Genomic DNA, 14209 nt, shown 5'->3' with positions numbered 1-14209 from the left:
AGAGATTACAGGATGACCCCAACCTCAGCAACAGGACCACTCTCAGCATCGATCAAGTGTGTTTGCTTTTGGAACTGTGTCTTCATTCCACCTACTTCACATTCAAGGGTCATTTCTACAGGCAGAAACATGGGTGTGCCATGGGCTCCCCAGTTTCACCCACCGTGGCCAATTTGTACATGGAAGAAGTGGAAAAGAGGGCTTTGCTATCCTACCCTGGAACACCACCAAGCCATTGGTTCAGGTATGTGGATGACACCTGTGTGAAAATCAAATCTCAGGACGTACCACATTTCATGGATCACATTAACTCGGTGGGCCGACACATCAAATTCACCAGGGAGGATATGAAAAGTGGCAGGTTAGCCTTCTTGGACTGTGAGATTTCCATCAGTAATGGGGGACATCTAAAAGCTGACGTGTACTGTAAACCTACGCATACGGATCAGTATTTAAGATTTGACTCTCATCATCCACTGGAGCATAAACTGGGTGTCATCAGGACGCTGCAACACAGAGCGAACACCATCCCCACAGACACAGTGGTCAGGGAGGCAGAAGAACATCACATCAAGAAGGCCCTGAGTAAATGTGGTTATCCCATCTGGACATTTGTCAAAGCTGGAAAGGCACCTAAAGAAAGCTCCAGCCAATTCAGGAGAGAAGGACAACCGCTGACTAAGCGAAAACCTGTAGTGATCCTGTATGTATCAGGAGTATCAGAGCAGTTGAGACACATTTTTTCTAAACACCGTGTCTCTGTAGCCTTTAAACCCCAAAACACACTGCACCAAAAATTGGTCCACCCCAAGGATCGGGTCCCCTGACACAAACAGAGTAACATAGTGTACGCTGTTAAGTGCATGGGGATTGCCAGGATTTATACATCGGGGAAACCAAACAACCTCTGGCGAAGCGGATGGCACAACACAGAAGAGCTACCTCGTCAGGCCAGGACTCTGCAGTCTATTTACACCTATAGGCCAGTGGACACTCTTTCCATGATGAGGATGTACACATCCTGGACAGGGGGAACGCTGGTTTGAACGGGGAGTCAAGGAGGCCATCTCTGGCAATCGAGGAGGGGGCCAAAGGGTCCATCTTTTGCCATCTTACAAGGCTGTGATTGCAGCCATTCCCCAACTCTCTGTGAATTGTACTCATGGCCATTGATCAGTAGTTGTTGCTCAATGGTCATGACAATTTGCATCAAGGGAACTGACCTCACAGCCCATTGTTCATTCAGTGGTGCTAGTTTCAGTCATTATGCAAATGTACTGTTTATAAGAAAAACCTGCAGTTAACTGAGACTGAAGAACTTGGAAAAGTTACGAAACGTTTCTCCGACTGAAAATGCTACGTCCAGATGAACAGAATCAATTTTTTGGGACAAACTTGTGACACACATCAGCCTCCAGTCATCTCAGGGAAAACGATGGTGCATGGAGCAGTATGCATTCCATGACAGTGAAAAGGAAATGCCCAAGACTTCTTGGAAGTTAGATAATGTGATAAACAAAGGTAACATTAGAAATACCAAGTTGTAGCTCACACCCGGCTTCTCAGAATCTTGTCCAAGACATTTGGAGTGACTGCCGCGAATCACCATTATCAGGAAACACAGGACCAGCATCGTAATTTCTGTTCCCTTCTCTCCTGATTGCAAGTGGCAGTAAACAAAGTGGATAGCTTGCAGTCATAGTTAAAAGAAAACCCCCTCTGTCAGATGTTTTTTTTTCTTTTAATATCAGAACATGGTTTTTAAAAATAATCTGGTCTTTAGCAGCTTCTAAAATTATTTAAATATAACCTCAGGTGTAAAATTGCACACAACAGATTCCACTGTTTAATTGTTTATTTAACAAAAATGCAAAATAAAATAAACATTTAACATGTTTAGCTGGTTGAGTCTAATGATGATCTACTCCAGAGAGGACTAGCAAGTCTTTCCACTAATGAATCTCACTACACAAGCATGGACTTTAAATAGTTAGAAAATTAGTCGGTTAACCAAAAGCATTTGAATAGAAGCACCTGGCTGCTGCTTTCCTTTTTAATTCCTATGGCAGCAGTAAGGTGTTTTTAGCGATTCACTTACACCTTCTGCATTTGGCTTAGCTTTTCTTAAATAATGACAGCACATTATTTCATATGTTGTTCACCTGAGGTTATATCTACCCAATTGTTTAAAAAAAAAAAAAAAAGACCAGACAATTTTTATTATATTTTTATATGTAAAACCTTAGAATTGAAAGGTGATGATGGGACAAAGCAGTGTCAATAGGAAGAAATGCTAATGGCAGAACACTTGATCACAGCATGGACCCAAAGGCCACATTAAGACAGTAGAACCTAGTGAATATGTAAAATGTTGTCTGGGATGCCACTGCACAGATTTCCCCTGGGGGGCAGGCACACGTGCTGCTTCATACTCTTGTTTTATTGTGTCACCAAGCCAGTGAGAAAGTCACTGTCTGAACAGAGCCTTATCCCTTGTACTTTCAGATGCAATGACTGGAGTGGATATAGCAAATCCAAATCACAGTTTCTGTACTGCAAAGATAATGCAGCCCAGAGCCTCTGACATGGTCTCCTTGTTGGAGAAGAACTTAGTTTATCATACCATGCAGAATTTAAGGGCTTGAGGTCAGTCAAGAATGACAGATTCCCTTCAAGTGCATTTGTAAGGCTGGAAAAAACCTGGAGATGAATGCCATACCAATATTTCTACAGCTAAGGTCCATTCTCCTTTTGAGCTGCCACAGGTCCCTGTTCAAGACCCTGCAGGGAGTAGGGAACCAGACTGTTGATGGACACTTGGGTGCCACCAAAAGGACCCTGAGCTATGACTTTCTGACCCTGTGAAACATTATTGAAGGAATCAGGGGGAAAGCGTAAAGAAGGTGGTGTTGGTGAAAGCATCCAACACCAGGTCTTTCCATGTGAAAACAAATTTCCTGATTTAAGTTTCAAGAAATACACAAAGATACTAACTCGATTTATCCATGTGACATTTCATTGGATCCATTTGAACCCGATGAAGGATATTAAATGGTAAATATTCAGTTTTTGATCCTGCTGATTAAAGACTGTTCAGTGTGGGGTTTTATTATTCGCCACAGTCTCAGTGAAATGAATAAACATAATTAGATATGGAATCATTGTTTCCTAGTACCTGCTACCAAAGCTCACACTTAAGCCTAAGTCATTTCTTTACCATTTTTTAGCTGTTATTTTACATTGTTTCAAATCAAAGGTCCTGAAATGTCTTTCTTGTAAACTTACATGTTGTAACAATTAATTTTTGCAGTACTTTTAACAGGAAAGTTGAAGTGAATGAAAATTAAGCCTGAATAAAAATTTTAAAGAAGAAAAAAAAAAAAGGATTCTGAAATAATGTGACTTTCTCCTTGCAGTCCGTATTTTAATAAGGTAAATGAATGTTTTTGTTAATAATGGTATGATAGCAGTATGAGAGCAGTATTTTAATAATCAGCCTTATGATTAAAGAAATTCTTAGGATAGCATGATTAGTGACCTTTTCTCATGACAGTGTCTATAACTTGAGGACAAGTCTCCTTCAAGCTCTACAGAGACAAAGTTGCATTGATTGGGCCGCATGTTGTACTTCTAAAGCTACTTTTGAATCAGGCAGAGCTTTTTTTCATTTCATTTTTTATTTTGTTTCACACGTGGTACAGCAGTAATTCATTTCCTATACACAAACCGTCCTTTCAAAGGTCACGCTGTTTTTGAACAGAACTCCCACAAATATCAGCTTCTAGATTATCCACACGACCAATCACAGCCTGAGAGCACAACTGTGAGCCAACTACAGCTTTAGACTGATAGGTTGCAGCTTGAGGTAATGAAACTTCACCTGTTTAGATGTTTGGTGGTTCCCTCTCAGCTAAGCAAGAGAACACTTAATTAGCATGAAATCAGCTTTGAGTCACAAGAAGCCTGCAAAAAAGAGGTAATAAGAATAAGGACAAAATAAAGAACAAGCAAAGGTTAGATACCGTAAACGGTGTCATTTTAGGAAGGATGGCGTGTGGGAAGAAACCAGTGTCACTGGTCATTAAAGAAAACATTGAAATGAAAGTGTTTTCTTCCAAGGAGCCCTGTAAGGTCTTGATAACACAGGAGGAAGAGGAGGAACACAGCGTTCACCAGGTGTGTCTTTTTAAATACTTCACTACAAGACATTATGTGTGATTTATAAATAGTGCTGACCCCATCAGGAAACTTTTTGAAGCTCATATGATGAGCAGAGTGGTGGTATATCATAATCAGATCCAATATCTTTTGACTAACCTCAGAACTAACATATAAATACACCTTAAAGGGTTGACGTCCTACTTCTAGACAGTACAGAGAGGTATTGCTTTAGATACTCACCAAACCTGTTTGGTTTTACTTTGTATGTAGAACTGTAGATGTATAGATATTGTTCTGCGTTTCCATTCAGACTTTACTTTCACTTGCACCTTGCTGGTACTGGGATGGAAACCCTTTTTCAATTTAGAACTGCTTTCATGGCATTTTTCAACAACATAATTGCTGCAGATTTGTCAGCTACACTCTCTTGTTCTACCACATCCCAGTTGGTGGCATTTTCTCAGTTGTTACCAAGTGCACCAAATGTGTTAGAAGATGTCTCCTACATCATACATGCATACATTTTTCCAATCTTCTGTTCATGAATCTTTCTGAGACCATGGAAATTGTGGCCTCAGTTTCCTGGTCTTAGCTGATAAGGGTGGCATCTGGTGTGGACTTTTGCTCCTGTAGCCCATGTGCTTTCTCACCTCTAGCATCAACAAGACATCTTCAATTTTATTTATACGGTGCAAAATCATAACAGTCGCCCCTAGACACTTTTTATATTGTAAGGTAGACCCTATAATGGTACAATAGAGAAAATGAATGGTAAATGAATGGGAAGACAACAATCATCATCAATCACATAAACGCACATTTTTTCTTCTCACTCTTAACAAACTGAAGACTTTCATTGAACTGCCAAATAAACAAATTGGTACTGTCTTTCTGGCCAGACACATGGCAGCACTTCTGCTATAACTTTGTTTGAATCTATCAAAATAATAATGCAGACATTAGTTATTGACTGCAAGTGAAAATTGTTTTCTTTGCGAATAACTCTCACTGAACTAACACAGACAATCACTCGACACATTTGCCATCATTAAATAATTTCTTTGCTTTTTAAAGAACTTATTTTAATGTTGCATTCAACAACAAAGAAATCCTCTTGAACAAAAAAAACAAAAACTTAAAGAGCCAAACTGCATTATATTTCTTTACGCCGATATAGGGATGACGTGAGACGCAAGTGGCCCTCTGGCCTAAAGGAAACATGTATAATGTAAATGGAATGAACAAATTTGAGTTTGTTAGAAAGATATGATTCCACTGCAGTGCAGTACCTTTAATACCCACTGCATGTTCTCATTGGTGTAATAAAATCTTATGGTCAACAGTATCAATCTGTTCTAGCCAGACAAGCACAGAGATGAGGCCACTGTCAGAGGCCACCATTTGTAACCATTGCTTAGGCTGTTTCTGTACTCTGAGCTCTGAAACCTGACCGAAACTCTTCAGATAAGTCATTTCTCTGTAGATGATTAGCTTTACTACTACTCTCTCAAGAATTTCTGATATAAAATTGATGAAATTCTGTTGGTACAGCTAAATAACAATCTGCTGTCAAGCAAAAAGCACCAAGTTAGACTACAAGCCATCTAATATCACTGATTGTTGTTATTCCAACAATCAGTGTTGCTTCAGATACATCACTGAAACTGTTCAATCAAGCAAAAGGACAACTGAACCAGAGCCAAAGCCATAATTTCAAAACACTGTGATTAATCAGCTCTCATCATTGCGGTGAGTAGAATTGTTCTGATGTTGTAGTGGCTCCACAATGTTGAAACTACAACTCATGTATTCAAAACAACAATGGTGTTTTGCTGCCTGATGGTTAATGATGCGGACTCGCATATTCTTTTGTTGCATCATTCGCGTGCTCATACATAACAAGCCAGCTCCTTGTCCTCCTCTTGTACACAGCGATACAGGGCGAGTCCTCTGTTCTCCGACTCCGAGGAAGCCCCTGAGCAGCAGGTCCAAACTCAACCCAGACACCAGGCTGAAACAGATTCCCCAGACCAGGAAGAACCTCACTGCTCTGCTGTGGTCTGCAAACAAGAAGTAGAGATAGAGCTGGAGGTTAGTAATAAGGCAGAAGTTATAAACCACTTGGTAAGAAAGTAAGAAATTTGTAGTAGAAAAAAAGACATCCCATGCTAAATAGCTGGTCAGGATCTCCAGGAATGGGTTTTTACTTTACTTTATTGCTTCTCTACAATGTTCATCTTATTTGTATTCATTTTTTTTAGTTCACATTTCTTGTTTTTATTCACCCTTCTTGTTTTTCCTTCCTGTAGGTGATTCCTTCTATCAGAAAGTCAAAGAGTCATCCAGCAATGGTAAAGTCAGGGGATCCTTTATTCATTACTGATATGTCATGACTCTTCATAACATATCAGGCATTTGATTTGCAGCCTGGACTCTAGAGCAGGGATGCTGCATACAAACAGTGAGAGCAGTGCAAACAGTATATAACTATATGGTGCAGTGGTCCAGTTCCCCTACTGGAATTAGAACAAAGCACAGCAATGTTAATTCAAATCAGTTCATACCAAATCAGAACAACAGTTGCCTCAAGGAGCTTAAATTGCCTCCCTAACATTGGTTAACGTGTGTATTATATGAAATTGGTTCTTCATCCCAAACCAGGCGGACAATAAAAAATGAAAAATGAATTAGACATCATAAGATTTAAATAAAATTTCCTTCAGAAAATATTCCCAATTCACACTTTCAAGTGTATTAAAAAAGAACTTTTTCTTTCTACATTACTACTACTACTTTATATTTTTATTGTAGGCTTGACCTTAATATTGATGAATCTGTTCATCTTTCTTCCACAGTGTCAGAAAAATGTTGACTTCAGTCTCCATCACATTATTTATCATCAACGATTTAAGCTTTTTAATCAAAGTTCAATCAGTTTTTTCAAACTTTATTTTCTGCCAAAATGGAAACCATATTTCCCATTTCCTGCACAGTTTTGCCCCATTGTAACTTTAGGATATTCTCCTGTTCGTGAATCCAACATGTAACACTGAGGGTTTATTCTGTGTATTTCAGCCATATTCTAACAAAGCTGGTCATCTCAAATGGAAGAGACTGATTCCTCAGAAGAAAAGACTGGTGGTTAAAGACGTGGTCTGTTTACCCAGAGGACACTCTATGTCACAGCTGGACAGGTGAGTGTTTATGTAGGAAAGAATACCATAAAATCTTATTCAAAATGCCATTTTAGGTCAGTGAATGTTTGAGTAGCTCCCACTGTTTCTAAAGTGATGATTGTGGCAATAAAAGGTGTTTACATAGCTCTGTTTGAATCTACTCTACTGTTCATAACATTTTTCAGTGAAGTAAATGTTATTTTCTGTTCTTCCAGACAAATAGTTCCAAAGAATAAAGACCAAGCAGCTCTGGAAGCCATGGTGATGACTGCTCGCATCACCATTGACCACAGCTGGTCAGCCACTCAGGTGAAGGGTCGACTGGCGATGCTCTTTCAGGGGCACTTTGTAAAACAGGCAGGACAAAAGTTTTCATTTACATATCTGCAGGTGGGTGTGAGATGTGTTCTGCCTGAGGTGTCTTAAAGTCTGTTCATTTTAGTACACAGAACATTGCTGAATGTGGTGGTTGTTTCCAGTGTGTGCAGAGCTCCAGAGTGCTGTTTGTCCCTGACACACCTTCAGAGGGCTGGACTGGAGAGCAGGTCCTCAGGATCTCTGAACATGGTGCTTTATATATCCTGAGCCACCACGACTACTCAGAGGTAACTACTGCTGCTTCATTACTAATACCCTGATGTGATCATTATAAAAGTAGGACTTGGATTTGATACATTTTTATATTTCAAAAGCCATAAAGACAACTTTGTGTGTTAAGATTCAGTTTAAAGATCATTTGGCTTCTGTGAAAAAACAGAAACGACAGCAAGTGTTTAAAATGGCTCATGGACCCCTGGACGCCTTGTTCCTGTGAACCGGGGAACACGGGATCTTTAATTATTTCGTTTATTTCTCCAATCTGCTTTAGCTTTGCTCAGTCTGCCTCCATTTTGTCTGTAGTTTATAAAGTTCTCTTCTCCTTACAGACAGAATCTGAAGGGTCAGCAAGTGAGACACTTGTGGTAAAAAGGCAAGAAAATATTTCCTGTGAATACACATTTAGAAATGATTAGTGACAAACTAAATAGCTGCATTATCTGAATTTGTGTGTTTTTTGTTTTTTTTGGGGGGGGGAGCAGCACAGACAGCTGCCAAGATGGTAAAAGTGAGCTAATAATCAAGCCTAGCATCTGCAGGGATACAAAGAAGGTGAGTTTGGAGGATAAAAGATAAAAAAGTCAATCCTAAATTCAGTTTGTTGTATTATTATTATTATTATTATTATCTTTGTCTCCTGTTAAACTTGCATCTTTTGTGCGCAGTCCACTGTTGACCTGGACACCATCCTGAGAGCGTTCAGACAGGAGAACGTAGATCCAGGATTGAAAACTCACATCCAGGTGAGGCGGACAGATCTACTCCACGGCGCTCTGGAGGTGGTGAGGAGGCCCGACTTCTGCTTCAGGGCGACGCCTGTTATCTCCTTCAGTGGAGAAGAGCCCGACGGCCACGAGGCCCCTGTCAGGGAGTTTTTCAGGTCCTCATCATTTCCCTGAAATTATTGCTGGAGCTGATGGCTTCAGGCATAAAATAAGTTGTATGGTTTTCTATACTGAAGCTAATTTATTCAAACTCTGATCCAACATAACTGTATGAATTTCATCAAGATTTAATATTCACTTTTTTTTGTAATTGGAAAACTGGCTCACAAAAAGATTTCCACATGGTAGCATGTAGTCTATAATAGGATCATATTCTATACATTTTGGGGCTGCAGTAAACAATGTGAAAATTGTGTAAAATGCTCATCATGATAGTTCAGGATCCCAGAAGACGGTGTGGTAATAAAACTGATTGTGTTGTTTGATCAACTGTCCAAAACCCCAAATATGTGAACAGATGGTATTTACAGCAATACAAAATGGAAAGGTAGCAGCTGATTTTTCTTTTTTTCTTTGATGAATGACATAATAATGGCATCTAGGTTTCGTTTTCGTTTTGTTTTGGTGCTCCACCATTCTGAGAGAAATGTTCAGTTCTTCTGAAAGAGGTTTCTGCCAAAACACCAAAGCATAAAGGTGTCATTTGTTAATTCATGTCTACATTTCTTCTCATGCAGGCTGATGCTGCTGGAGCTGCAGCACAGCTGTGTGTTTGAGGGTCTTCCAGGAAGTCTGTTCATGACCTGCAACTTCACAGCTCTTGAGGAGAGGAAGTACTATGAAGCTGGGGTTCTCATTGGCTGGTCGCTGGCTCAGGGTGGGCCTGGACTTTGTTGCCTTCACCCTGCATTGTATCAGGTAGAGTCCTTAACTGAATGTGTGCTAGTGTAGGCACTACAAGAATTTGTCATACAGTATTGCCTATTCTTTGCGAATGTGATATTAGATTACTTTTTCTGATGCCCTGTAGCTGTGTCAGGTATTACCAGCACAATCTTTGTCTGTATTTACTGTCACAGGTGATGTGTTGCCACAGTATAACATTAGAAGACTTCAACTGGCGGGACATTATTGATACCAAAGTCCAAATCCAACTGAAAGAGGTAGCACACAAGAAGAAAACTCACAACTCTAATTGTAACATATTTAAAAACTTGATATACTGCTGTACCTGTGTTATTATACATGGTTAGTTTGGATAACGATGATCTTAATATAAACCAGTTATTTTATTGATGGATCGGTCACACTGGAGTAAAAATAGGATGGTAACCTCACAGCTGCACCAACCCACTGGTTGCCCAGAAGTTGGTTGTGCAACAACTTGTGAAGGAATTTCTTTTTCATATTTGTGAGGTTCTGCTTGGACACTAAAAATAACTGGGAACTGTGAGTTTCTGTGTAGTAGAGAAAGCAACGGATGACAAAAGACTTTGTAACTGCCAAATGACCCTATTCAATACAGTCTGATAGCAGACTGCATCTTACTGCCATTCAATCACCCTCCTGATGTGTGATAGTCCCTTTGAACACAGGTCACAGACCTGGTCCCTGTCTTAAGTAACCATTTCGATGAGATTGTGAGATCACTGCATATACCATGGCAATTGTAGTGGTTTCCTAATGTGACTGTAGCATAATTACAATGCTGAATAACATCATCTTGTTTCTGCCTTCAGCTGTAGAATGATGAACTGTTTGTATGGCAGTTTTTCCCCCCTCACCTTTAAACTCTTCTCTGTATTAAACCCTCAGTCCTGTGTACATAATTGCCTTCTGTGTGCCGCACACAAATGATGTTCCTCTGCTCTCACAGCTACATAGTTGTACTGATGTAAAGCTGCTGTCTCCCAGTCTGTGCGACTGGGTGTCACGCTGTGGGATCCCTGAGATCTGTTCAGCCAACTCTGATGAAATGCCAGCCATTTATAGTCGCCTGGTAAAACACTACATCTACGACAGGTAGTGCACACACAGAAGCATACGTCATACACATGGTGTCGACAGTTTCAACTTGAGCTACATGCAAATGTTGCCCTTTCTAAATACAAAAGTTAAATTTAATCCACTTGCTGTCCTTCAGGGTGACTAAAATGATCTGCCAGTTTACTGAGGGGCTGAATAGCTGTGGTGGGCTGTGGGACATGGTTCAGTCCCACTGGGAAATTTTTGCCCCAGTTATGACGAGTGCACCGCAGCAGCCTCTGAGTCTGGAAGAGTTCAAGCAGCTTTTTACCATCAGCTTTAGCACTTCAGATGCCCAACTGAGGGCAGATGAGGAGGCCACAGCTGGACACTGGGAAACAATCCTCACTTTAGTGCGTGGTAAGGTTGGAGGGTGTGGTGGAAAGAATAAAGATGCTTCTAGTGTTTCAGGTTAGATAAAACATGTCTCTGTTTGCACAATCAGACGGCAAGGCAGAGTTTTCCTTTGAAGACCTCCTCACCTTCATCACAGGAGCTGACCGTTTGCCTCCTCTTGGCTTCCCCAGATTCATCTCTCTGTGTTTTTACTCTCAGGTTGGTGTTTAACATAAAAATCCTTAAAATCCTGCCTTTAATTGTGATTCAAATTCACAAGAATCACCACCAGCATCAACTATCCAAGGTGATAAAATATAGCTCCTTTTCCTTTGTCAAGAGATGAATCTTTGTCACATTTCCCTCACTATTCCTTTTTTTTTTTTTTTTTCCTCTCAGGATGCCAGCATGCAAGATTTGCGCCTGCCTCATGCCGCCTCCTCTTCTCTGGAGCTCTACCTGCCAAGGGGAGTGGCTGGGGCTGTGGACCTGCTGGCCCTGTTAAACAGAGCTGTGCACAAGGTGCTGCGAGACGGAAAGGACAACTGAAGAGAAGTGATGATGAGATTATGAAGAGAATTCCCTCTCACTGGAGATTAAACGTTTCTGTGTGATGTTAACAACATGACTAAAAGGACGCAATTTGCTCTGTGTGCACTTTGGTGCTGGTGACACGATGCTGTAGATTAGACCAGTGTTTGTATTTTGTAAAGACCTCAGTCTGATGGTTTTAAACCGTGTAGTGTTTATAATAGAACCTGTGCGCATTTTTTGATAAGTAGAATCATGTATTTTAAAAGAACGGGAAGGAATGGTACTCAACACACAAGGTCTTAGATGTTTTTGGCAGGGCCAAGTCAGAGTTGATGGATCCATGTTGAGTTTATTTGTTGATGCAGATAAGGTGTGTGTTTTCTTTCATTAATTATTAAAATGGCACTTACGAAGAGCACATTTAACATTGAATAGCAATCTATGTTTTCACTTTCTCTTGTATTTTCTAACAGCTGTTGTTCTTGATATTCTGTATATGGGTATAAATCTGCTTTAAATTCACAAGTTGAATAAAGTTTCATTTAAAAAGAATTCTGAAAGAATAAATGATACAAAGAATGGCCATTACAAATGGTTATATCTCTTTATTCAGAATAATCAGAATCCGATATATTTCTGTGTATATGAGACTTTAGTAGCAGGAGTGACAAGTTTGTAAAATTTAGTCACAGTTTAAAGTACAGTACAAATCAGCAGACATACAAAAACAAATTCTGAAAAACAGATTTGATTCTAATACCACAAAGGGGAAAAAGTGTGTTGTTGGTCAGTAATATCTGAAAACGGATTTATTTTCTTCATTAGGGTGCAGTATTTATGCACCAACGGTAATAATTTTCCTTGTTTTCCATGTGGAAAAGCCGAGTTAACCAGAATCTGTTACGGAAATGTAATTAAAATCTATTGACACGGTGAGCAGTAAGCTAACACCTGTGGAATTCTCACCCACTGAGTGTCACCCACTTTCTCAGAGGCCTAGCTGTGTGTGCAGTACAATTAATGCTTTTCCGGATCTGTACTTTTAAATGACTCAAAAGTGATATTACTAAAACATGTAACCAATAAATAAAATATTCTTTTTGTTTCAAAGCATATAAATTATTTGATTTCCTAGTCACCATTTTGTCAGAGTGAGTAAGTATTGACATTATTAGCCAGCTGCCTGGTTTGAGATGCCTATTGTACTTTTCAAGATGATAAACCAAAAGCGCATTTGTAATTCATGGGAACTACAGCATTGTGTTTCTGCAGTTTGATTTAATTTCAGAAATGATCATGTAAGGGGATTGATATTTAAATATGATCTGCTTTCACCCAGGTTTAGGTTTCATGCATTCACAGAGCAATCCAAGCCCATCAGGCTGTCGACCACTGCAGCACAGCTGATGTCTCCTTCTCACACCAATGTACTAATCATTCAGGATATGATGAAGCGACTGAGGCAAACTGCCGCTCCGGATCATGTTGAAACAAATCTACTAACTCACTGTTAAATTCTTGCCTTTATATTTTTATTTTTGACTTGTGTCCACATTCAATTTTTATGCTCCAACTTTTTTAATGTTTGTCACAGAGAGAATGTGGGGTATTCCATTCAGGACCTTGGTGTTAAACTAAATGGAAAGAAAACACAGAGATTAAACATTTGAATTTTTAAGACATGATTTGTGTGTGTGAAATTACTGATAAGTCAAGAATGTACGAAGCAAACTTTAAGATATAGCTATACCTGTTCAAGAAGGGCAATGATGGTTGCATTGCTAACCTGCCCGTATGTAGTCATCTTTACCTTTAGATGTGCAAGTGCTTGTGGGCCTGTTGGAACTGAAAAAAAGAATTATAAAAGTATAATTGGTAAGTGTAAAGTAATTATACATCATAAAATGCATTTGATTATTGCTATAAGATTGCTATAAGAGCACATTTCCCTCAATACTGAAACAATTACACTATAACATTTTTAGATTTTTAGATGAAAGCAGGAGTCACAACAGCATTTGAGGCTTTATGGCTTTTCCTATAGTACTTTGTGGGCTGGTCTCTAGTCAAAATGCTTAGGCCGTTTTTTTGTCCCAGTCCAACCCTGGGTGGGGGAACTCCAGGCCTCAAGTGCTGGTGTCCTGCGGGTTTTAGAACCACCGCAGCTAATTTAAATGGCTAAATTACCTCCTCACCATGTCTTGAAATTCTGCAGTGGCCTGGTAATGAACTAATCATTTGATTCCAGTGTGTTGACCCAGGGTGAGATCTAAAACCTGCAGGACTTCAACCCTTGAAGCCTGGAGTTTCCCACCCTAGTATTAGAGTGTGAATGTTGGAAGGACAACAGAAGGTAGGAAGAGAAACTGTTGCACACATTAAGTACTTTTAATTTAAATCACATACTTTGAATGGTGGTTGACCCTTCTGTAGGGGTTGTGGTGCTTTGTGCTGCAGTTTTAGTTGTAGTTGTATTCGTTGGCGCTGCAGTTGTGGTTGTTGGTGCTGTAGTTGTAGTGGTTTGTGCTGCAGTTATGGTTGGTGTTGTAGTTGTGTTGGTTGGTGCTGTAGTTGTAGTGGTGGTTGGTAGTGCAGTTGTGGTTGTTGCTGTAGTTGTATTCGTTGGTGATGCAGGTGTGGTTGGTGCTGCAGTTG

General features: G+C 39.8%; 1 protein-coding gene and 1 long non-coding RNA gene across 4 annotated transcripts; one reads left to right on the top strand and one right to left on the bottom strand.

Annotated features, from left to right (window-relative positions):
* The first annotated feature begins 3814 nt into the window (after positions 1-3814).
* Positions 3815-11986, top strand: LOC102207129 (G2/M phase-specific E3 ubiquitin-protein ligase-like). Of its 3 annotated transcripts, XM_013916039.1 has the most exons (16): positions 3815-3976; positions 4043-4176; positions 6094-6252; positions 6471-6512; positions 7237-7355; positions 7553-7727; positions 7817-7942; positions 8264-8307; positions 8417-8486; positions 8600-8814; positions 9397-9577; positions 9739-9822; positions 10536-10681; positions 10803-11044; positions 11130-11239; positions 11420-11986. In XM_013916039.1, the coding sequence occupies exons 2-16, from the start codon at positions 4048-4050 to the stop codon at positions 11567-11569; spliced, it is 1992 nt and encodes a 663-aa protein (XP_013771493.1). In that variant the 5' UTR covers positions 3815-3976; positions 4043-4047; the 3' UTR covers positions 11570-11986. The 3 variants fall into 3 exon arrangements, with proteins under 3 accessions (XP_013771493.1, XP_005753584.1, XP_013771492.1); XM_005753527.1 differs by having other exon boundaries at positions 3815-4176; positions 7553-7646; XM_013916038.1 differs by having other exon boundaries at positions 3815-4176.
* Positions 11987-12049: 63 nt separating this feature from the next.
* LOC102206839 (uncharacterized) lies at positions 12050-14095 on the bottom strand. Its single transcript, XR_001290642.1, has 3 exons — positions 13961-14095; positions 13305-13399; positions 12050-13188 (listed from the first exon to the last, which is right to left on the bottom strand). It is a non-coding gene; the product is annotated as an uncharacterized LOC102206839 (long non-coding RNA).
* Positions 14096-14209: the final 114 nt, after the last annotated feature.

Source organism: Pundamilia nyererei, unplaced genomic scaffold, assembly GCF_000239375.1.
Source record: "Pundamilia nyererei isolate P.nyererei 1_Seehausen unplaced genomic scaffold, PunNye1.0 scaffold00436, whole genome shotgun sequence".
In the NCBI taxonomy this organism is placed as follows: Eukaryota; Metazoa; Chordata; class Actinopteri; order Cichliformes; family Cichlidae; genus Pundamilia; species Pundamilia nyererei.
The sequence above is the reverse complement of the archived record's forward strand: the minus strand, read 5'-3'. Positions and strand labels throughout refer to the sequence as shown.